The following is a 25,002-nucleotide window of genomic DNA, read 5'->3' on the forward strand; positions in this document are numbered from 1 at the left end:
ACTCAGAATGTCCTTTGACGAATAAAGATGGCTGAACGGCTCCGTAAATGGTGGTAGATGTTAGAGCTATCTCGCGAAGATGTTGTAGAATCAATCGTTGCCGATTCTAACAAAATGATGTCATATTTTGAGATATACAATCGGTTTTTCTTTTTTTTTTTTCCATTGTTGCTCACAGGCTCCGGAGTATTGAGATAGCAAGTACTTGCCAATGTCGAAGACAAGGCGTGGCTCTCAATCCGATTTCTTCACGTCTCGATGATACTCTTTCACAAATAATTTGCGATTCCCAGTTCAGATTCACTGAATTTCATTACGATTGTCGAATATTGGAGATTAATATGAATAAAATTGCATATATGGACGAGAATGAAATTTATGCGACTGTTCGCTTCGACGTAGCTCAGCAGAAAGAGACTTTTCGAAAAAAGCCGGAACTTCTGCCAGGTTACTCAAAATTATCTTTATATTTATATTCTATGTCGACTTTTGTCGTAGGTCGATATTTCAGAGCTTATTGTGATTTTATTCTGGCGACACAAGCGTCCCTACAAGTACCTGTTACAGCATATTACGGTTTATTATATGCGATTCAAGTTATTTGATTTCACCGATTTCCACACTTCGATAAATTACAAGGCAAAAACTTATTCGTCGAATTACAAATTTCACTGGACCCGAAGAATTTAATCAATGCCGGATCTCTCAACCGTTAAAATCGCCACGTGAGTACGAGCGTTGGTGCTTCTTGTTCTGAATGGTAAAATTCACAATTACAACGAGCTGTGCAAAAAGTACAGATCTGGAATTATAATGTTTCAAGAATTACCTGGTTTACGGATGTCACCTCTTGGGATTCAACGTTCGAAAAGTTTCATTAGCGTACTAAAATAGAGTTCAAATTTATTCGGTGACACGAACATTTATAAGGGAACAAAAGTGATGCCGGAGTTCTCACTTTATTGAGCTAAGTAGAGTGATTGGACAAGTTTATTTTTTCGATTTTACGAATTTACAGAAAATCCAGTTTCTATACTACACCTAACATTTCATTTATTGAAAATTTATTTACATCAATGTTGATTTATGTTTTAACGGTTGTCTACACAATTTTGAACGGTATATTTCTCCAGAGGTTTCAAATCCTTGTATTGTTTGTGAAAACAAAATGAGCACCAGTAATATTACAGTTGCTATATTTTTATGGCAAGAAAAAAAACATGACTTTGTGAACCAAATTGAAAAAGGTGATCGAAAGGACTGCAGATGTAGTGCGGGGGATTGAAGGTTGGAAAGTATAAAATATTAATGATATTTTTTCAACATTCTTTTATAGTTGAAAATTTATGAGATTCGTCAAATAGCATATAAATATCAATCAACAGGACATGACCATCACTCGGGCGTATTCTTTATTAAAGAAAATACTACTGAAGATATTCTTCATGAATGGATTTGGCATTTCGGAGTAGACTTCACTTATCACTTGCATGGATTTTCAGAGTTTGTTATTACTCTTCGATACATCAATGATAGCATCGCCATGTAGCTTTTATTGCTTCGTTCGTCAACTCGCAGCATGGCTGCGAGTTTTTCATCAACTACTCGTTTTCTTAAACTCGCGATTTCTTATTCCTTGAAAAAATTTCCCAAACTTTGGATCGCTTTCTAGTTATCTCTTATTCCGTCGTGTTCTTTCACGTATGCTTCTCACCCTAAAACTTTGTGAAATTTGATACCAAGAGTTGTCGTTATTGATCGCGAACGGATGCCTTGAGAGACATTTGGTTAAAAAATTTGCAGAAAAAGTCTGCAATTTACTCTATAAAAGTTTTGCTTCAAAATTGAAAAACTATCCCACTTCTGACTTTGTGTAGTTAATTCAGAAGAAATGTATGAACCACGAAACATTGAACTGAAATTTCGTCTGAAACAAAAATCTTTCAGCAAGTTTCAATGAATTCAGACAAAATTGAAAAATTGAGCAACTGTTACGTTTGGCTTAAGTATAATATCAGCAACACGTTTTCCAATGTTCCGGCACTGAGAGAAATTTTTAGTCCTCAACTATTTTCATTTTTTACCACAATCGAAACAAAATTGAAATTAGTTTTGTAGCTGTTTCCAGAAAGTCTTTCTAGTATCTGTTACTACTCTTTCTCGTTACGATCACTGTTACTATATTTTCTTGTAACCGTTGCGAAAATTTAATGCTTGTGCAACAATAAATTGATGTTGAAGCCTTGTTTAACTAAAAAAGTAGAGTATACCGAACAAACTGCTTTTGAGATGCAATTACCAAAAAAAGGATCGACAATAGCGCAAAATGGTTACGCGTACCTCGTTTTTCATAGTTCCAACAATATTCAAACAGTTTTTTTTAACGATACCTGTTTTACTAAATTTTTCTAGCTACACCAATAAACGAAATTTTTCTTAGTGTGGTCATCTATACGTACCCAACTCCTACGATCGTTATCTCACTTCTTCATTGTAACCTTGCAGTCTCGTTTCCATCCACCTGTTTCCATCCTGTTCCCTACATGATTAGTTAACGGTAAAACCTTGAGTGCACATGGTACCCGCCAAGTCTGCAGTTAACCAGATAAAGGTTGCCCGGCACCATTTCCAAATCCCACACCTTTCCTGGCTTCGCATAGAACCGTCCGTTATACTTTTAATTCCCCTCCCATTCGACCAGCATCTAAAATCACGTTTTGCCCTTCAAACCAAAGAACATCTGCCCTTTTCCCGTAAAGAACAATTTCATCGCACTCCTGCCACTGTACTCTTCGGGTCGGTTACAGAAACCAGTTACATGTAGTTTAAGAAAATCCGTGCAAGAGCGCAGCTGCAACTCTCTATTTCAATTACAGATAGTGGCTTGAACCCTTTCAGTAACACATTTTGCAACTCGATATTTTGGCCTGATTTTTGTTGTACGAAGGTTTTTGGGGTCGCTGATCACAAATCTGAAGTTAAAATTCGATCATTTTTAGATCCAAGATGGCAGATCCAGAATTTGTTTCTGTGTGTCCGTGGGCTCAATAATGTCAATGAAATTAGGCTCCTCCATATCTTAACAATCAGACGAAGTGATAAAAATCATTTAAAGTTATAAATAAACTGTGATGAGACTGGAACATGGAAATTTTTTTAGGTGGAACGCTGAGCAACGCACTGTGACTGAAAGGGTTAAGCACGTTTCATTTCTTATTTGAGTACTGTTGATTTTGAGAATACTTCGTGTTATTATTATTTCCTCAGTTCGACCAACCTTCAAAAATTTCAAAAGAATATAAATTCAATGTGTATATTGTCAGTCAGATATCGCATTTAAGGCCTCTATATCTTCTTCCAACTAGAACTGCCAACACACCTTGGATTAAATTGAATTTGAGAAAGGTCAGAATTGAAACTGATTCCTACAATAATTTGTGTGTAGCGATTCCCAATAAATTTGAAAAACTTCTAAGAATACTAATGTGGGCTCACAAATTACCCATTCGTACGATTAGTCTTAATCCGACCCTTCATATCATCATTCTTGAAATACGAGCAGTTTTGAATTTATTTTTACTTCATATTTCGTCAAAATTGAAGAACAATTGACAGCAAAAAATAACCATATCATTGTCCCAAAAATTTTCTTTCTTGATCAATGTTGTGTTCCAATGAAATTTTAAAGTCATTGGTCTGCAGCTAATAAGAATACATAGAAATTGAGAAATGCCAGAGAATTTCAACAGATTTCTGTATCATTGACTTAACAATACGAGGTAAATAAATTATTTAGTTCAGAAGATCCAGAAAATTTCTAATTTCATGGAAACTTTTGTGGATAACTGCCTTCTGACAGCAAAAATTATTTGGCATATAAAGATACTTGCGAATAATCAGTGGATCACTCTTGACCCAGCTGGCAGACCTTTTCTGCTCGATAAAACAGATTTTTAACGATTTATCTCTGTAGTTTTGCAAAAAGCTCATGGCATTAGACTGAATAATTATTCGAAGTAGCGTGAAAAAAAAAGATTTTGGTTGTTAATGTGTTAAGTGTAAGGTAATTCTAAAAGCAACCACTCAGCTAGGATTTATCTGCTCTGGTCCGTAGTCTGTCCCGTTTCATTTATAATTGAACGGTAACTGTACAAACATTCGTCAGTCTGGCTGAACCTTTGTTGAATTATGGTCAAATTGTAAGCAGCCCCTCACCCCTGGGATTACATTAACCCGACGTCTATAAACCTAGCGTCCGACTCTCATACTGACTCCTGGGACGTGGTTGAGCCTGATCAAAGATTAATCCAAGACGACGTAGTTGAATTATAACGGTATTGATTATATCCCGTCTCTTCAATAAGGCCCCCATAAGCTTTGTCACAGCTTCGGTAAGAGATCAGTTCAGAAGACAGACGACAAAACGAACATATCAAGATATGTAGAAAGGACTGACTTGCAATTCGTAAAAATTGTAAAACACAGTCTGGCGGAAGAAGCTTTTTCTGACTTCTGTAAAAATTCTTTATAACTTGACGCTTTCGCGCTTAGCGGTAATTTTTGTGCTATCTAATTATTGGTACTGTTACAGTGTAGTATAAGTAGTTCGTCCCTTTTGAATGCCCCTCAAAAACGTCTCAGGTGCAAAAGCAACGCGTCAAGCACATTAAAGTACTAACGATCACCAAAATGTTTAATTTTTTTCCAAAAGTGCGAAAGCAGCAACGATACTTGACGATTTTCCCAATCGCATTGACACACCTTCTCTCAAGGAATTATCAATCAAGCTGAACATCGCTACAAAAAATTACTTATGCACAGAAAAAGCATGAAATAAAATGTTGCTGATCATTTGTGAATTATATTTCACCCATATAAAGAAGAGAGAAAAAAAAAATAGCCGTTTATGAGAAATGTCCGTAACAACTTTTCATTATATTGAAACGGTTTCTTCTTGTACTGAAATAGCTACGTGAACTATTTTGGTCTAACTAAGTAGCGTCGTAAACAATTCGATACCGTACATAGGTACACTTGCATAGCATATATGTACAAAGTTAACTTGGTGGCCACAAAAGTTCTCGCTGCACCGGATCGGTCGAGGGTCGAGCAATATATTTATCGGGTCTGCTACGGATCCGTGCTGTATTGATAAAATATCGCTGTAATATCCCAATCTCCGTGAAACGCGTTACGTCGGTGTTATGAAAGCATATTTCACGTTAAAATTTATGCAAATCTGTGTTGTGAACCGGTTTAGCCGGTAACTCGGCCGAGAATTCACAGACTGCAGGAACGAAAAATACGCGTATACCTTATACGAATCTACGTATACGTTTCCCTCGTTTAAATTTTCACCCCCTATATACTCTTGATATGTGACAGGCTGAAAACGGTTCTTCCTTCATTTTATTTTTTACTCTCTGAATATTCAAATCGAATTATGCCTAGCACTAGATCACTCGAGAGCTTTTCTGAGCGCGACGACACGATCTCGCTCTGGTTGTTGGAATTGTCACTTTGCGACGCGTCATCTCGTGGATAATGATCAAACTAATGCAATCAGGCTGACAGCTGACCGTGTTTTTTTACGTCTAAACGGTAGAACAGGTATATTATCTATTACTGTTCTATCTTAAATAACTGTAACAAAATTAGTTTAACCGACGTTTGTTTCGGGTTGATTACATCACGTGTTACTCTTATGAATCCCGGAAGTGCAGCGCGTACCGACTTCTATCACCTTACGTATCCATATTATATTCAGGAATACAACAATTATTGCTCATAAATTAATACGAATTGAGTTGAATTTTGAACCCCAAAAATAACGATTTGCTTCCATTGTAATTAAAAACTTGGCTTCTGTGGTGATAAAATGGTGCTGATAACCAGGTTCCAATTTCATGAGTACAATTTCCAATACTTGAAAATTATAGCACGAAACTGGCGTTGGAATGAACGGAGAACTTTGGCTTGATTTAATTATTGAGAATAAATATGTCGTTAAAATGTAACGGAAAAATAGCTGAGTTATAATGAGATCGAGAATAATACCTTCCACTGCACCCTGTTCAAGTGGAACTTGAAAAGACGCGACGGCAGCAGTCGCAGCAGCACCAGCAGCAGCAGTGGCAGTTGGTGGAGTTTTAATATTATCTCGCGTTTATATTAAACATAGTAAATTTATGGAAAAACTTTCATAAACTTCGTGAGAAATACTTATATATTGCTTTATTCTCTGCTGCGTTTGGTGTTCAACCTTTTCACATCCATCGCTTTCATCGTCCTATTTTCCCGATTCGATGACAAAGTACCTCTAAAAGGGTTGCCGTGTAGTCAAAATATTTTCTCAACCGAAATCTTATTTTACGTTTAAAACGAAGAAGTGGCGCGTGTCTTCGACATTCTTTGGGATAACCGACGGATATAGACATCTTACTTCAACTCTTTAACTACCTCTTGAATGGTCGTTACTATTCGTTCCTCAATTCATTTTTCGCTAATATTTTTCGCTCATTTCTCACCTGTTACGATTACTTTGGTGAGAAATCAAGTCAACTCTGATGCATGGAAATAACGTTAGTAGTTTGATTGCTCACTTGGTCCGAATCTTGGCTAGTCAAGTCTGCCGTTATGAAATTATCTATTCGATAATTATCGATTTTCACTGCATTTGAGTGCATTGCTGTGGAAAAATACTCGTGCCAAGTGATAGATTGTTTTATTATATTCAAACACCATCCTTTTGACATTTTTCTGCTGTTCGTCCTACGCTGTTTTTGGTGTGTTTCCTGGGGGTCCAATTACTATTTTTATTTTAAACGACAGCGAAAAATATGTCCACGCAAGACATTACGTTTATTTATAATAAATCTGAGAGAAGGTAAACGGCATAATTAGTGTAAACGTGGATTAATCAAAATTGTATAAATAAATTATTCACGCACTCTCGCACTCCAATTAGAATACGTCTAATACAGAAATTTAAAAACGACATAACGAGACTTCTTGCTGTTGAAAATAACGTTTAATTATAGAATGACTCGACTTTGTGAAATGATGCTAAAGCACAGCAAGACGGATGTTTCTATACAACGCATAAGTTGGCAAAGGTTTCAATTTCAACAGAAGAATCTGACTGGCATTTGAATTATTACAACGCTATTTCAAAACTTTTGCATTCTTCCGAACCCAGTATTTGTTGGAAGTCAACTGTCGTTATTGTCAAAAAGGGTCAAAACTTCGAAACGTTCAGCAAAAATGTGTGCAAATTTTCAAAGACACGAGGAACACTGATTTAATTTTTACTTATAGTCTGCGTAACTTTTCAAACGTTTTACAGCAGTTACAGTTGAAAATATCAATGAGTTGTAAATAATATTGCTCGATGTCTCTGAATTTGTTGCAAATATAGAAAAAGTTTGATAATACAGTACATTGGAACATTTTAATTATCAAGTTTGCATATCCTTATTAATATTTCATGACGAGTTATTTCTCTACGTTTTCTTTGGGAATTTTCAACCACGTCCCAGAACTCGAAGACGGATGCAAATCAAGGTTAATCATTACATCTAACCTTGTTTAACAATTGCTCAAAGTTGGAAAACTCGTGGAGTATAAAAAGAAAATAAAAGGTACCAAAAGTTGGTTCACAAGTAACGAAGTACTCAAGGATTGCAATTACGTTGTTTCAACTTTTTCTTTCTTGGATTTGCAATCCGCATGATTCAATTATCAATGTCATACTGGTCGTAATAAAATCTCGTTGGCTGAATAAGTCGATAGGCTCGTAATGTTAGTAGCAAATCTTATACGCGAAAAGTTGAAATAACAACACTCGTCTAAATGCATGACATGATTTGAATTATAATTCGTTCCAGCACTTTTCACAGCATGTATGAACATTCGAAAAACTGGAGGGCCGAATTACGACGAACAGCTTTTTCTTAAATTATATTACGTTTTTATGGTGTATTATATTTTCCAATTATTGTTCCCCGCTTCACGGTGGGCGAATCTTATCAGTGTGTCGTGCACGTGCAATCACTCATTTCCTGCTTCGTCTCCGGACTACTGGAAGCTACCATAACCTGAGGCTAGGCTCTCTGAAAGCGACGACGCCCTGGGGAAGATTAGAATAAAAGGTGCATTTCCCGTTGCTCGAGTTTCTCGAGTACAATTTCTGTACAAAATTTTAACGAACCTACCATTTTTCTGCAAATACCAAACGCATATACGACTTTGATGCTTAGAGAAGAACGGCGAGTCGCAGACTTGAATATTTGTGCTACAGACAGAACGAGGTTTACATGATGCTCTAGATTTATTTTACAGCTATCGGAATTTGAAGAGATATTAACGATTATTTCATCAAACTTTGTTACTTGTCCGATTCAGCTGCTATTACCAATGTTGTAAAATTTGCGGAAAACGGAAGTAAGTAATAGGTGTACGATTAAATTAAGGTATGACTTTACACTAAACAAATTGTAAACGACTTAGACAAATCGTAGATAAGTCTGCGCTGTTGGTAAACCTGTGTACGAGATTGCGAATTGAAAGAGTATCTAAAGTTCAGAAAAATACATTGTCTTTAAAAACTCTATTCGGTTCTTTGCAACATTTTTTTTGATCAGTTAATAATAAAGAAAATGCGTCACACTTTTATTCTTACTTATGTAACAAACACGCAGGAAGGCATTTATTAATTTACTCACATGTTAATTTTTTCAATTCACTCCGTTCCGAGATTGTATTTGATAGCACAATTTTGCAACTACTTTCCTTTCTTTGAATTTGATTCCTCACTTTGAATTTCGCTCACTCTTTAAGGTTTTGCCATCGGCTGATGTACCTTTAGATCAGTATTTTGAGCGGTATTAACTTCGGAATCGGAAATAAGTTCTTCAAAGCAAACGTATTTGATATTCTCTGTGCCAGCCATGAGAGAAAAATGACATTCTAATCTTCTACGTCAAAGGTTCTGTCATTATCCTCTTTCACCCGAATCAGGCTGTAATGCAATTACTGAAATCTATTGATTTCCGTAGGCTCCATGAAATTATCACAGCTAAACTAATTTTCAGAAAATACTCTGGTTCGCCATCAATATCAGATCATAATTGTCATCTTGGACAATTTTTTGGGTAAAACACCACTGTTTACTTTTGGGTGCAAGAAAAGAAAAAAATACTTTACGTGATGACCATCGCATACACTGGAATTGAAATGTCAAAAAACGTGTTTCTTTGTTTAACTTTTTGAGGATTCACTTTAAAACAGATATCATATTCGGAAAGATTGGATTTTTCAGATGGTAGAAAGTGCTATAAATTGAATGACAAAGATCCAATTCAAAAAATATGAAAACGATAAAATTGATCAATGTGTTTTCCGTACACGGTAAGGTCTAGTGACCTAGAAAACTGAGGGTTTTCTTATCTTGGTGTACACTAAATCATGTATAAATCTCAGCGATTCTGAGATTCTTACCCTAAAAAGCAAGCCAAAGATTCGTGAATCGGCCCATTCACACCATTGGCGTGTGTTTGCATTCCAAATCTCGAGTTCTGCAATTTGGAAATTTCAAAAATCGTAGCTGCAATCGATGCAGATTTTGACTAAATGACCGAATTATTCTCTACCGTAGACATACATGATCCAGAGAATAGTGATAAGACACATATATAAATGACTATGCCACATACCTTAGACAAATGATGTTAAAATGAATTTCACTTCCCGATTTTGCCTCCTGAATCGACTGTATTCTATCTGCCAAGATTCGACTGTAAACTAATCACGAACGTAATAATATTATTTCAAACCTGACTATTCGAATAAATTTTCCATCTTCAATACATATTTTTCAATGTATTTATCTTTTCCTTTCTGCACTTGTTTCAGTAGCTTAATCATTTCCTCTCTACTTTTGGGGTGCTGCAATTTTTCATGGGTGTATAGACTGTGCTAATTGCAAGTCTGTTTCATATTCTGACAAAAATGTCGCGGATCTTCTCGAAGTATCCCAAGCGCCAAGTGTCAGCGACTCGTCAATGAGTCGTGTTAACAAATATACCTATTTTCAAAGCCTTTGAGGTTTTGGTGGTTGGTTAGTTGGTTGGTTCGTTTTTGTCGACGTTTCGTAAACATTGCAGTTTACTCCACCAAGGTGAGAGTGAACCTGATGGTGATTGCTCACTTGTCGGGTGTTGCTATTTATATAAGAACTGCAGGAACACTCCGAACGTGACGTTTCCAGTTGAGTAAAGTCGACTAATCACGTGTCATCTTCTGATCGATTAAAAAAATCGGGAGGATGGCAACGCGAATGGAATGGATTTGATACACGTCATCCGTTATGTTGATATCGTTAGGATGTTTGCGAATCTCAGAAAAAATACTGTTCCGAGTTGAACAGCAAGGAGTTTTTTTCGAACAGAATTATCTGGTCCGCCAAAGCTGTGTTACGTCCTCCAGACCTAGTATTCCTTTCCCACAGTCCTATAGTCACTTTACACCCTGTATCCCCTCCTTACCTTCACCGAGTCAGCAGATTTATCTCTAAACTGCAACTAGCGAGTCTCCTACATTCTCTAAACTCGTCACTCCCATCCTAGCTTTCACACGAGTCACTTCTAAGCACATCTCTCCATGCCTACTCAAGCTCTTCCCCCAAGGCGACTCCTTTACTTTAACCACTGTTATAATTCAATTACTTGGTCATCAATAATGAACCAAAATTACCATACGAATCGCCTACCTCCCTTAAGAACGATCCTTTCCTTTCTCCATCATTCTCTGCATTAGGAGTAGAGGCACGTAAGTGCATAATCGACGGTGTACGGACCCTAAAATAGCCAAATAACACTTGGTTGGGCGTAGAGTTGGTTTCGGTAGCCACTTATCGAAGTCTACACGATCTACCTCGTAACAGCTTAGGATTCTCCCTACGGAGTCCTTTGCTCATGGGATATAGGGAATTAAGGTGGTTCCATTTGTATCATTCATTTGTATGTCTTCTGATTATCTGATTCGGAGTAATCGTTGTTTGGATTTTTTTAATGATAGATCAGATTGAGCGGGTAGGATTTTCAATGGACTGTAAGTCTTCTTCAGCTCTATGAGCAAGGAATCTGGTGTGAGATTCTTTTTGCGATAGATGACGATAAATATATGAAATTACAGAAATTCAACTGGATATCTAATCACGATACATGCAAGTACCACCACACAGAGAAATTCTTAGTTCCGCTTACCACTCGGTCCATAACTATTTTCATTTTTTACCACAATCGAAACAAAATGGAAATTAGTTTTGTAGCTGTTACCAGAAAGTCTCTAGTATCTGTTACTATTCTTTCTCATTATGATCACAGTTACTATATTTTCTTGTAACTGTTGCGAAAATTCAATTCTTGTGCAACAATAAATTGATGGTGAAGCCTTGTTTAACTCAAAAAGTAGAGCATACCGAACAAACTGCTTTTGAGTTGCAATTACCAAAAAAGAATCAACAATAATGCGAAATGGATACGCGTACCTCATTATTCACAATTCCAACAATATTCAAACAGTTTTTTTAATGATACCTGTTTTACTCAATTTCTCTACTTACTATAACAAATGAAATTTTTCTCAGTGCATTCTGGTCGGTAAAGCGTCTGCAATGAAACCCCGCGGGAGTATTCGTGTTCTGTCACAGACAAGGATTACGTTAAAAGTCACGGCACTCGAGAAACTTTTTCGGCCAAAGTTCTTGAAGAAATACAGATACCTTGAATAAGTAATTGCCTGGAAGATACATCGCAAGGTCGAAAGTGCTGGGCCAGGTTTAAAAATTGTGTTAGACACGCAGGTGCAGATAACTTTACGAGCAAGATGAAATAAAGACGTCTCTGAAGTTGGACTTTGTTGCATTAGACTACGTAGGTTGAAAAAGTTGGAGTCGAGTTCAGCTCACTTTTTTTTTTGTCTAAGATTGAATTACGTTTGATTTTCCCATTTCTCTCTGGCTCGGAGATTCACGCTGAAAAAGCAATTTTTTGACCGTACATTTAGTCTAGATTACGTAAATTCACCATCATCAGATACACCTCCGTTATTTTGACCGTTGATCACGCGTCTTAGCGATTACATGCAGTGGGAAGAAACTGAAACCTGTTAGATGTTGTGGAAAAGATTTGATAAGATCTTCATAAATTTGTGGACATCGCTACTCTGGATTTATCGGGTATTTGAGAACTTATTGCTACGGAAAACCAATTCGATATTTCACAAATAGTGATAATATGATTCTACATATTTATAATGAACACGCCTATACGTTGGTGGGTCTAAAGTGGGCTCACGATTAGAAATAAGATGAACGCAGCGTTTCATTAGGGCGTGGGGGTGAAAATGTACGATAATCAAGAAATACACTGATCATAATATTGAACTTTTAAAGACTGCAAAATGTATTTTACAGAATTTTCCAAGTGCAGAAATTTGAAATATAGAGAAGTCAAAATGTAGAAAGGTCAAAGGTCAAAGTACGGAAAGCTATATTACAGAATCTTCCGAATGACTAACATAATAATATCCTATACCAAAATTCTGACTATTTTATATTCTAGTTTTCTATACATGCATAATATTTCTGCATTTCGAATTTTCCATTCTAAATTCTGTATTTTAAGAAGTAGGGTTATGTAGCATGAGTAACCGAGGCCGTATTAAAGCTGTTTACTGGAATTGAGAGAACTCACTAGTCCCAGAGGGAGAAAACTTTTTATGAGGAGCTTTTTTTACTTTTTTGATGAATATATTTATTTGAGATAAACAATTGAATTGAGGACAGTGATGCCTACATGACAGATCGATATGGTAGCTAGTCAAAACGCGAAGTGCACTTCAGGAGCCCATAAACCGTCCAATTGAAAATTTTAAACTAACTAGTTCTACGAACACAGAAGTTTATTTTTATTTTCATTTCAATGTTAATCCTGTGATTAACATCTTCGGTTTCAAGTTCAATCTTTATTAGGTATACTTGGACGTGGAATATTGAGAAATACTTCCCTTCAAAAATAATTTACTCCATAAAATATATTTATAGCATCAACTCAATTTTCAATTACACGTGAGAAATCATTCAGTTTTTCCAGAAACACCATGATAATGGGTGGTGTACCATTCAAAAGTTGGTGACACTAGTTTCAAAATGATATATTAATGGTTCTGAGATTTGCCCCTGGACAAATGTTAAAATTTATAAACATTGAAATAAAGTAAGTTGAAGACTGTTAGAAAATGTGTGAACCATCAACTTTCTCATCATACGAATCGCATGCTGTTACTGAAACAATTAATTACCGGAAACTTGGAGTAAGTTTTCAAGACGTTTTCATTGATGTTACCATCTCTATAATTTCCGATAAGAAAATTCGCTGTGACAGAGCCGGAGATGTGTATAATACGTAACATGAGAAATAGCCTCATTTATGGCTGTGTATTTGTTTCATTTTTATGATGAAACAGTTCTGTCACTGAGTTCTGCTACATTTTCAAATTCACAGGTCAAAATATTCAAAGCCTATATGCGCGCTACGTAGCGACGGACCGCGAAAAGAATCGCAAAATGACGCATGTCGCAGGGAAATTATTGCTTCATGTATGGTTTCTTATGTTGTAAAGTCTTTAACGTTTCTCTCGGATCTTCCATGTGTCTTGCCAGTGTGTTCATACCTCAAGGGCCGTATTTTAGACACGGGATCACGTGATCGATTTAGGAGTATTCACAAGAATACATCCAATTTTTGCTTTTTTATCAAGCATTGGTTCGCTTGGAAATTTCCTGTAACTTGATCGTTTCAATGTTAGGAAGTACCCTCTAATCGACCAGAATCCGTAAATCCGTAAACGAATTAATTATTGAATAATTTGCTAAATACAACCTCAAAACCCGTTTCACGGTGAAAGAAATGGATGAAAAATCTCTATAACGATATTCATTCGGTCCTAGTTAACCCGTATACACTTTCTTTACAATAGTACGATCATTTCACAAAAAATTCCAAATCGATTTGAAAGTTTAAAAAAATTACAGTCGTAAGTACTCCTAAATCGGCCGCGTTACACCATGCTCAAAACATCGGAACGGCAGATGTGCTTAAAGCTCGTGGCTAACATGTTTCGTGAGTGACCCATAAATGGCACACCAGATCCATTGCGAATTTTCTGCACCATCAAACTTTATTCGCATACCCATAATCAGATTTACTGCTGCACAACATATTAGTCTTCATTTTCTGTCTACGAAGCACATATTGCTAAAACATGAATTTCGAACTCATCCACTTATTCAGTAGGTACTTTATACCTCTGCTAAAAAGAACTCTGGACCATCAGACCCATCCAGTAGCAAACAGGATGCAACAACCATCCTATTTAGTTGTCTACCTGAAAGTAGCACATCGCTAACATAACCGTGATCGAGGTGTTAAACACTATGTCAATTGACCGTACACCTCCCTCAAGGAAAAACAACCCTCAACTTGTGTGTAAATTCACACCCCCAACTCACAGATAATAACACTCAAGTTGAGGTTTTTTTTTTCTCCGAGAACTAACTTTAAAACCGTCAGAATTCCAAATATGATTGACGTCAAGTGACTTGCAGTGACTTGAACTGACTTCAAATGACTTCGAGTGACTTCATTCGCTTCAAGTGACGTGAAGTGATTTTTAAAAAAGTGTAGACCGGCCGTCGGAACTGGTTAACCCCTGGACCGTGATATTCTCTACGGTTTGTGTGACAAATTTTATACGATTAAACCGTAATTTATACATTCACGGTACAATTCATCAACCAGATTTCAGTAAGTTCTGGAATCAGATGGTATAGATGAAGCGAAAATACTCGAGAAACTTGATTATACGAGTGTAGAGATATTGTGCAGTACTCATTAGCCGCAGCGTTACCGGCCATCATTCAAGGCAGATATCCAGATATCCAAACAACTTTATGTTGTAGGACGGAAACTACTCAAGCACTCGATTAAGTGTCTAACATAATTGTGCAGGATAACGACGATTCATATTATCCGAACTGTCATGAGACCACTTACAATTGCCATGGCGGAAGCACTGCGATGGGGCTCCAACTTCTTCACCACAATGAAGTCGTCGCAGTTATTCTTCGACACTAGCTCCAGCTGGACAGCACAAGCATTTCTACCACTATGGGCAGAGCTTGTTCTGCCCCAGACAATCCATTAGACAACGACACACTGGCCAGCTGATCTCCAATAATTTTAAAATGAGTCATACTTGACGCATCGTATGTTGAATCACCTTCTTCAGACCCTTCGCAACATTTACTAGTTTTCCAAATACTGGCCAACTCCTTTTTGAAGACAAGGTTGTTATCAGCAACGGGTGTGTCTATCTTCTCATTAATACGTTGAATACGCATAACAATTAAGTCCACTTGGATTGCTGCCACATTGACTTAGCCTAATGTCAATCGACTCAAGTATAGATAGTCGATCATTAGCTACTGGATACATTTGATAATTTCTACAAGACGCAATCACTCGTATTTTTTCCTCGTTGGAGATGTAGTCTTACTGGAACACATCGAGAGTGCTAGTCAAGTTTCCACTAATAAGGAGATTATCAGATCTCCGAATCATAGATTCTGCTGAAACTTCGAGGGATGTTTCTGTGGCTCAAAATATGCAGATTCTGATATCATGTAGTTCCATTTATCAGGCCTTTCTCGTCTCGATTTCAATAATCTCTAGTAGCGTTGCGTTCAGTTGCAAAAATTTGAGAATACTCTGTGAGAAGTCTTTCCATAGAGTCAATACAGGATCTTCCTTGACAGCAACTTCTTGCCCTCTGACAACAAACTCGTGCAAGATTTTGATTAATTCAGATTTTGATGTCAGAACCGTAGTCAAATGTGGAAGTAGACACATCGTGTCTGCAGTTGCAGCCTGTAGACTGACTTACCTCAGAACGCTACTAGGGATATGAAATGATAATTTATCTGTTTACACGTAAATTCATGACAACCAGTCATCGCAATTTCCAGAGAGGACTTTGAAAATTAATATTTCAGGCAAAAATACACAAGAAGTTTCATTTATCAGGGCATCCCACTCACTAAATTGCTATTTAATCAATTTTAACCTCAGAGAACGGCTCAATGGATCAGACTACGCATCAAAGGCTCTCTATTTACAGGCAAAAAAATACCCCTTAGAGTTTCAACAGAATGCTTGATCGCAAGATCCGATACTCTTCTTCTAAGGACTAGTTGAAATTTCACCAGAGTTCTTTTGTACCTTCATCGCGAACAAGGCACACGTAGTCACGGAGTACCGGGCGGATATGTTTCAGTATAGAATTTTGTGTACCAAATAAAATATGAAGATGCGGTTACATATTGGCATCAAATTTTTTTCTGCCAGGATATGAAAGCTCTGAGAAATTTGGATCAGCCTGTATGAGTTAATTGTATCCTTGTAGTTAACCACCTGAAGCGAACTCCCAATGAACAAGAACTGAATTAATACTTTCGTTCTATTACATAATTGTTGAAAATCTACTGTTAACAATACCAATTTTGATTCGAATTTTCATAAAACGACTCCTAATTTCCGGTCTCAAGCTAACCTCATGGCACCGAGTATCTGCACCACATGAGAAGCGTTGCACAATAATATTTTGGTGGTTATAGGTGTACGTTGCTATTTTTTTGTTACACAGGATTAAATTGATTGTTAATCCACTTCTTACAAAAATTGACAAAATGTATCATCGTACCGCACATGCGATACAATACGTACCTGTGTCGATTTTTCCTCTTTTATTTTCCCACGCGTGAGCCTGTAAAAGTGATAAGGATATGAAACGTGTAATTGTATACGGAATATGAATAAACTCGTGAAATAGAAATCAGTAAACTTTTATTTTCGACATGAGAGGTACATTTACGATGTACGGATTTTCTACGCGGTTGACGAAGTAATAATTCACCCAATTATCGTAAACCTAATTGTAAGTAAACTATGATAAAATTTGAATCAGTATAGAAACCGAAAGAACACATTATTATTCTTATCTTAAACATATTTGTAGGTACGAATTAAGGATCGGTATTAATTTCACCGATTAAGGTAAAAGTTTAAGGTTGGAAGAAAATGGCTAGTCAACTCGTTTGTACCCGTCGTTTGATTAAACGTAGCTGCATCGCATTTTCACTAGCATTGCTTGTTTCTGCAACTAATCGCCCTACGCTTGCAGCGTAAAAAAACACTTACGATTTATTTCGTGCAAAGTCTTGGTGAAATTGTCTCTGCTTGTTGTCAGGTACCTCATGTACGTTTTTACTATCTATTTCACGTCATTATTTTTTTTTTTTCAAATTCATATTGTGTTCAAGTGAACAATAGAATGAAATAATTCAGGTGATTTGGTTCAGTTTAAATAATAATTCCTCATGGTTGTTACGTAAATGAAAAATTTTGAATGTCGATGGTAATAATTTAATTTCATACAAACGTATTGGTCATCGAAACAGAATTTTTATTTAATTTTTTTCCCTCAGAATACTGAACTTCAATGTTCCTTGTATAAATATTTACAGCAAGGTAAATAAATATTCTGCTGTTCAAGTATCCGTCGCAAGATAATGTTCCGAATACCGGTATTATTTATAATATATCTACGTATATGTGTGTACTGTGTATACTCGTATATTCGTAAAGAAAAATTGATAGAATTCGAATTCAGTACAAATAATGTCGATATCTAACTGCCATTACGTTACTGATCTCACAACAGTGTACAGTTTTCTTCTCTTCTTACACAAACGATAGTTTATGTAAATACACTTCATTAATTCACACAGTTTACCGTACTTATTATACACGCTTACTCGACAGTCAATTATTGAACAGAGTATTATTATAATATTATATCACGTCATTCGTCCTATAAGAAAGTTCGTAGTTGATAATAATTATTTAGCGATCTTTCGCGAGAGCTTTCAAATTTGGTTTTAATATTTCACGCTCTCTGCGGTGTCGTTGAAATTCTGTTCCACTATACGGATAACGATTTTTCTTTTTAAATTACTCGTTTGAATTAAATTTGTAGAAAGGAACTTTTTTCGTTTACAATGCCGGAGTTTTTCCCGCACTCGTCACTCGCATACATTCAAACTTGGAGACACGCTCATTTCCATGAGAATCAATTTCTCTTGGAACAAACTTCTCATGTCCATGTATCGGCGATACGTAAAGCGAATATTCACACACCTCTCGACGGTACGATTGCTTCGGAAAGCAATTGCCCTGGTGGATGAATTGTGAGGAAGAGAGCTTGAACTTCTGGTAAGGAAGCGGGTCCCATAATGGTGGAATCGCTGGTACACCCGTCATAATTTGCTTCTCGTTATTCCCAGGTTTCATTGTACTGCCAGCGGAAATTCCTGTCGCAACTAAGGCATTCGTTGCTCACATTCAACCAGCTGTCAACTTCCTGCTAACTATTTGTTCAGGGAATTGTTGACGGCGTTATTGGATATCGACAATATAATCTTCCTATGACGTCGTCTCGAGGTATTTCTTCTTCCAGCGGCTCGATCCCTTCACCTGCCATACGGTCCCTCACCTGCACAGATTTACAAAACATGACTGTTGTTTAATTGGGAAAAATCACACTCGACTTCTTATTTTGCAATTTGCGACATGAGAATACAAGCAAATATAACTAATTCATCGCATCATTCTATGACATCGCGAGTCATAATGAGTATTTGCCTTGACGAGTGAGGACCTTGAATTACGCTTTAAAATACGGAAAAGAAAGGCCAGAAACGTAAAATATGTATATCTGTAGCTTTGCTTCGTTTGCCGCGTCACTTAAAAATTTATAAAATGTTTTCATCTCCCCAAATATACATGAAGTGAATTTATCAAAGTGCTACGGCATAATTTTTTAGTAGTTGCACATTTCAAATTAAGCAGTGTTTTCAACAAATATGACAATTTTCTCGCACCGCATTTAACAATCTATAGCGCTTAGTATGTAGAGCTTCACGTTTGATATATTACACAAAACTAGCAATAAGTTCAAATTATGAGGAGATAGATGTTCAAGATTTGAATGACAATATTTTTTCAAACAATTTATTCATAACTTCTGGGCATTATTATCATTCAAATTTAATTTTCTTATCTCTTTTAACGTGGCTGATTGTTTTCCGATTTTCATCTTATCATACAGTATTCAACAATGTCGACGAGATTCAGTTTTGGTTGAGAATGTATAGCCAGTACATCCTTAAGTATTTGGATGTTTCCATCACACTCTGGACAATTCATCAAACGCAAATAAAGTAATGTGAAGTGAACTACCGTTTATCATGTTCTACGGTAGATCCTTCAAGCACAATAAGCCATTAGACATGAAAACCAACTTGAAATAATCCGGACTCAATATAACTACCGTAATGTAAGACCATGAACAGGTTTGAGAACATTATTTCTTCACAGATTCACTCCACCTCCTTATCTATCATCCAGCAAAGGGACTGATTTACTATTAGTTTTAGTATCAGGTAAAGGTGAACGAAAGAGCACAAAGGGCCCAATCGTATCAAGTATAATCGTAACACATGTCGCGTTCGCTTCTGATCCTGGTGAAACCCGCAATCGAAGAGGTGTAGTGAATTTCTGTTCAATGCCTTAGTTCGACTGGCTCTTCTCATCTTAAGCTTTAAGGCGAATGGTAGATTTTACTATTTCCACGCTCTTTGTTCGAGATACTTCTAAACATTAAGGAACCATCTTTTCATTCGTTCTTGTTGGAGGAATCAGCTTACATGCAACTCTGATCGTCGAGCTTTTGCTTATTGTCACCTCGTACCATTGCGAATGAAAATTCACGTACGGCTTTCAATAAACTCTACATCACTCGCCAACTACGAATATTGTTTTTACAAGACTGTAAACAATTTTTCTTGAGTCTTTAATTCAAATTTTTCAAACCAGTCTTCACTAATACTACCCTAGTTTGTTTGATGTGAGGAAAATGGGTGTTGAATTATACTTAAACAGGTGTCTGTAAGCTTTCCATCATCTACTGGCGTAGGTATGAAAATGTCTTTGGCCGATGATGGGAGTTTACACCAACTTAGAACGATAACCACGTTTGCCTTCTCTCTCCAAGTTGCCTGATCACGGTATAATCCATTGAAACTCGATACGCGTTACTAACCTGCCTTTAGAACGTCAGAATTGGAATCGACTAACGAATAGTTGTGCATAAATCTAACACTCAACATATCCAACGAAGCCAAACGCGGATTGCCATTGGTCAGAGATTAAGTGCGGCATCTCTATAGCCTTACGAAATCCACCGGTGAATCTCTTGGGACAGTTTCCAACCTCGTTCAGGCTCTGACGCTATTTGCCTGCGAAGATAATGTAGGATCCACAGGGAATCTAGTTCTCAGACTATTTTATCATTTTAATGGGGCCGTATGCGATCCAACTTACCGCGAGGGGCTTACCACTCTCATAATGACTGTCCCAAGTATGACACCATTGCATATGTATTTCACATATTACATAGTTATTACACTGGTATTACATGTATGGCATAGGGATTACAATAGTATTGCATGTATTGCATAAGTATCCCATAAGTATTGCACGTATTCCACAGATAGTGCACAAGTATTACATACGTATTGCATATGTATTACACATAGTATTACATGAATTACATGACCATTGCATGACTATTGCATACTAATTATACAACTATTACAAGACTATTACATGACTATTATATATTTATATAGATACACATTATATTACTGTAAGATGAGTATTTCTCAGTATACCTATTAACAATGGTTTTTGTCTCACTGTCATTAATTGCATCCCTGAAGTCTTGCTTGAATTACATTAAATAGTTTATTGCAACTATTTTTTTATAACCTCTTTTACCCTCTAAATTTCATAATAAAATTTGCAAATCAACCTTTAAATATAGTAAAGAATAATTCAACGCAACCATAATTTATATATTATAATAATATTCTCTGTATATTTATGCTAATAGTACTCTGGAGAGGTTAACGATACATAATTATATATATTTTTTAGCAATTGAGACGATCTTCAATTAACTTTTAAATCACAGCGTACTCTAACAAATCAGAATCACTGAATACATGATGACGTCTTCGGTCAATTTTCGGGTTGCTCAGAATTAGCTTTATTTGATCTCCTGTTACATAACTTGTATCGTCCACATCTGGAAAAACGAATATGGAGCTCGACGAATTCGTCACTTTTCGCATGAATTTGACTTCATAATCTTCCTCGCAATCTCTGTCTCTTGATTGGATACTTTTAACAACGCCGATGTAGTATTTTTTGGTTTTTTTGGTGAGAAATTCGATCAGCACAAAATTTCCGATATTTGCATCTTTACCTGAAAATTCAAAACGTTGTAACCAGACGTGCAATGATTTCAAATGAAATTTTTTCACAGCAGTATTACCTTGGAGTGAAGTTGTAGGAATAATCTCGAGGATTAGTTTCAAAACTAAATCCGAATAAAAAATATGCCCATCAACTATCTGTGGTGTTGGTAAAGTTCGCATATATCCAGAAATGCATTTGTAATCATGTGACCCCACTGGTGCCGGACGGAGACTAGAACTTATTAATCTATACCAGGTACATAGTACGCCAATACTTTCATTATTGACGTCAGCGCTTAATCTGGAGTATTCTCTTTGTGGGTCTGTTTTTCCAGTTAGATAGACGAATCCAAGAACAAGGCCTACTCTGTATTTCGTTTCTGCCTCAGTGTCTTCTCTAAAAAGCATCCATGTCCCTATACTTATTTCCGGATTCTCTTCGACAGTATTTGATCTAGTAGCTGATTCCTAGAAAAACAATAACATTATACGGAGAACCAAGAAGTTGAAAATTAACACTTTTTGTAGTCATCACAACGACAGGATGTGCCAATGATGGAATCTAAAAAATTTATGAGGTTGAAGTTCGTAACGTTAACGTAACGACACATTATTTGAAAAAAAACTATGTTTTTCAACTTCGTAATTGCTTTACAGAGGCTGTAGTTCTGATGTGGGTTGACTTTGCTTGATTCAAGCCACTATTTATTGATTACTGCATTTCTAAAAAATTCTAAAGTTGCAAAATGGCGATTTTCTTCAAATTGTATCGTCTCGTTAACGTTACGAACTTCAACCTCCTAAAAATTTAGAATCTCAACCAATTGCCGCATAAATTATACAACTCTATTCGTTGGGGTTATACATTTACCATAGAATAATGCTGCATTATATTTTTTTTCTAGGTGTAGGTAGGACATTTTCCGCAGTATTTTAATGAGTCTGGGTCATAAGGAAAGATATTCATTACTTATTTAGGAAGAGTTAATATCAAGCTAATAAGTACCTTCTTGGACAAATGCGGCAGTTCGATTTCTCGTACTCTCTGAAGTCTGTCGCTACTTAAACGGTGCTTGGTTTTATTAAGCAGCCAACAAATGGACGATTTTCTAACGACGTATTCGGCTTGCGACGAATCACGCACGACTGCAAATGGACTCGTTTCATTTAGTTGAACTGTTTGGGTGGAGTAATTTTTGAGTTCCAAAGTTCCTGTTACAGACTGCAACGTAATCATATCATGTTCAAGTTCTGCAGATATAGTGTCTTCATTTGCGCTCTCCGTTTCCTCGCTGATTTCTTCGCTGTCAGATTCGTCGTCTGAGTCTAGTTGAATAGACTTTGCAGAAAAAGGCAGTGTACATAAGATATTGTTGAAAAATATACCAAGGTTCCCGAGATCTTCAATAGCTCGACATTTCGCGTCTTCAACGGTTTTCTGTATTTCTTGATTAGAAGGTAGTGGATATGTGTTGACATTGATTACACTTTTTCTCTCCCTAAATCTTGGAAATATAATATTTTCTGACTCTTCGATGATGATTTCATTTTGTACTTGAATTCTATTGAGACGATGAATGATGTCCATCATGCTGCAGTTGACAATAGTCGAGTACGTGGATGACATTGAACGGACTTGTCGGAAAAAGCTTTCACATGGTTGACTACTATATAAAGATGGCAGGAAGAGTTCTGGTTGGTCCGAATCTCTCAGGCGTATGATGACGTCAATAAGCGTATGAGCATTTATTTCAATGCATGTGTAACAGTTGGAAGTTATAAAATTTTTGCCCAAAGTGTAACTGTCATTTGCCGAAATCCATGCACGCCACATCCTTAAACAAAACACAGAATACCAGATGCTAAATATTCTTTCCAACGGCGTTAATTCAGAATCGATGTATGAAACTACGGTGTTATGTAGTATTTTCAAATACTGACATGTTCCTTCGCTGCCAGGTACTGTATCATTGAGTAATTTTCTGACATTTTCTTGACATATTTTTTGAACAGAAGGGAAATTCATTTTATCCTTTGGGTCCAAGTCAGAATAAGTTATCTGGTGTTTGTCTTTAGATTGTGACTGTATCAATAGTTTCAGGTGACTAACAGTCGCTATATTGTTTCCCATCGGCAGAACAATTGAGTTTTTGATGAAGCGATTTCTTAGCTTTGTACCAATGTGTACAGTATCCTGGCAAACAAAGTACTCACTGCAAAATTCACTGTTGAACCATGTCCAATTTTCTTTACCAAAGAGTAAATCAAGATTCGAAATACCTATTTGGCTTTCAATCCTCATCGCTTTTAACAATCTTGGATCACCATCCGAAGAAAATCCTAATACTCTTATTCCGAATTGCTGACATTGTTCGTAAATAAATTGGAATCTGTTAAGCACGTGTTCGGCTGTGAATTTATTGTCGGTTCCAAATATGCACAGACAAAATGACGCCGCATTTTTTTGTAAAGGCTGTGCCATAATTGTGTACGCCAAAGAAGCAATTGGAATATTTTGCATCGTTTCTTCCATTACTTTTGGTGACGTTGCCATGAAAGATTTGCACTTAGGCATTCCATTTTTATCTGTTGGTAATACCAACCCAATTAATTGGTTAGTTTTTGGGTCATATTGCACGGTGCCAGTAATACGCGTCGCATCTTCGCTTACCCATATGACTAGAGGCAGGTCGGCCTTGATTAAGTAATTTTTCAATTCCTGCAATCGAAGCTGCCCTTCAATGATGTCTGGTCCGTTTTCTAACAAATACCGACTGACAGATGAGGGGGATGGTAGAGGCAAGTTCGCGCATAACGTTTCGTACGACAATCTTCCACCAATCATGAAAATATACGATGCAAACTTTTTCACTGTGCAATCGTATCTGTTCCCGCAAGATTCGGCCTGACTTTGTTTGTCAGAAATTCTCATCAATTTTCGTACTAACAAGTTACTTTTACTGTTTTCATTGACTGTTGGACAAGACTTCGTTAATTTTTTCGATGCCGATTGTGCTAATAAATTTTTCACGCAATCCTTTAATTCTGCATTATATTTCAACAGCAATTCCATTTCGTTCAATGTTGGAAAATAATATGGAATCGTTCTCTCTGTAGTAATACTCTTCACTCTTTGTCGGTAGGATTTGTCACTTCTAGTTCTTAGATCTTTTTTAATTTTTTTTTCACAGTCGGAACTTTTTGTATCTATAGTCTTAGTATTTTTGGTATTACTAGTCAATGGGGTTGATAGAATTTTCTCGGAACAAAGAACCCCTTTTACATTATTCCGAGGTTGAATTCCCCCTGTAACTCATCATTTGTACTTTCAACTATCACAGCTTGTGATCTAACATCCGATTCATCATTTGGCTTGTCACGTGCAGATACTTCGAGTTCTTCATCGCTTTCAATTCGATTTTTCGACCGTTTAGTAGGTTTCGCTTCCGTTTCGTCATCACTCTCAATTTCTCTAGTAATATGCCTTTTTCCCCTGCTTTTTT

General features: G+C 36.6%; 2 protein-coding genes across 2 annotated transcripts in view; both read right to left on the reverse strand.

Annotated features, from left to right (window-relative positions):
• Window positions 1-16,947: 16,947 nt before the first annotated feature.
• LOC124180015 (dipeptidase 1) overlaps window positions 16,948-25,002 on the reverse strand; it is a 141,339-nt gene continuing 133,284 nt past the window's right edge. Inside the window, exon 11 of the mRNA XM_046564988.1 lies at window positions 16,948-18,672. Coding sequence (XP_046420944.1) covers window positions 18,556-18,672 — 117 coding nt within the window. The 3' untranslated portion in view covers window positions 16,948-18,555. The remainder of the gene's footprint in view (window positions 18,673-25,002) is intronic.
• On the reverse strand, window positions 20,587-24,572 carry LOC124180008. Its single transcript, XM_046564975.1, has 3 exons — window positions 22,506-24,572; window positions 21,577-21,967; window positions 20,587-21,507 (listed from the first exon to the last, which is right to left on the reverse strand). Exons 1-3 carry the CDS (start codon window positions 24,570-24,572, stop codon window positions 21,203-21,205), a joined length of 2,763 nt encoding a protein of 920 aa, XP_046420931.1. The 3' UTR covers window positions 20,587-21,202.

The sequence above is a fragment of the Neodiprion fabricii genome, chromosome 1 (assembly GCF_021155785.1).
Source record: "Neodiprion fabricii isolate iyNeoFabr1 chromosome 1, iyNeoFabr1.1, whole genome shotgun sequence".
In the NCBI taxonomy this organism is placed as follows: Eukaryota; Metazoa; Arthropoda; class Insecta; order Hymenoptera; family Diprionidae; genus Neodiprion; species Neodiprion fabricii.

What these genes read in the sequence shown, in the direction of transcription:
- LOC124180008 (XM_046564975.1), bottom strand. Translation starts at nt 24,572, where the DNA reads ATGGAATTGCTGTTGAAATATAATGCAGAATTAAAGGATTGCGTGAAA. An exon ending in TGCCGCATTTGTCCAAGAAG is followed by an intron (nt 21,968 to 22,505) that starts GTACTTATTAGC and finishes TTGTTTTTCTAG; the next exon opens with GAATCAGCTACTAGATCAAA. An exon ending in TCCTACAACTTCACTCCAAG is followed by an intron (nt 21,508 to 21,576) that starts GTAATACTGCTG and finishes TTGAATTTTCAG; the next exon opens with GTAAAGATGCAAATATCGGA.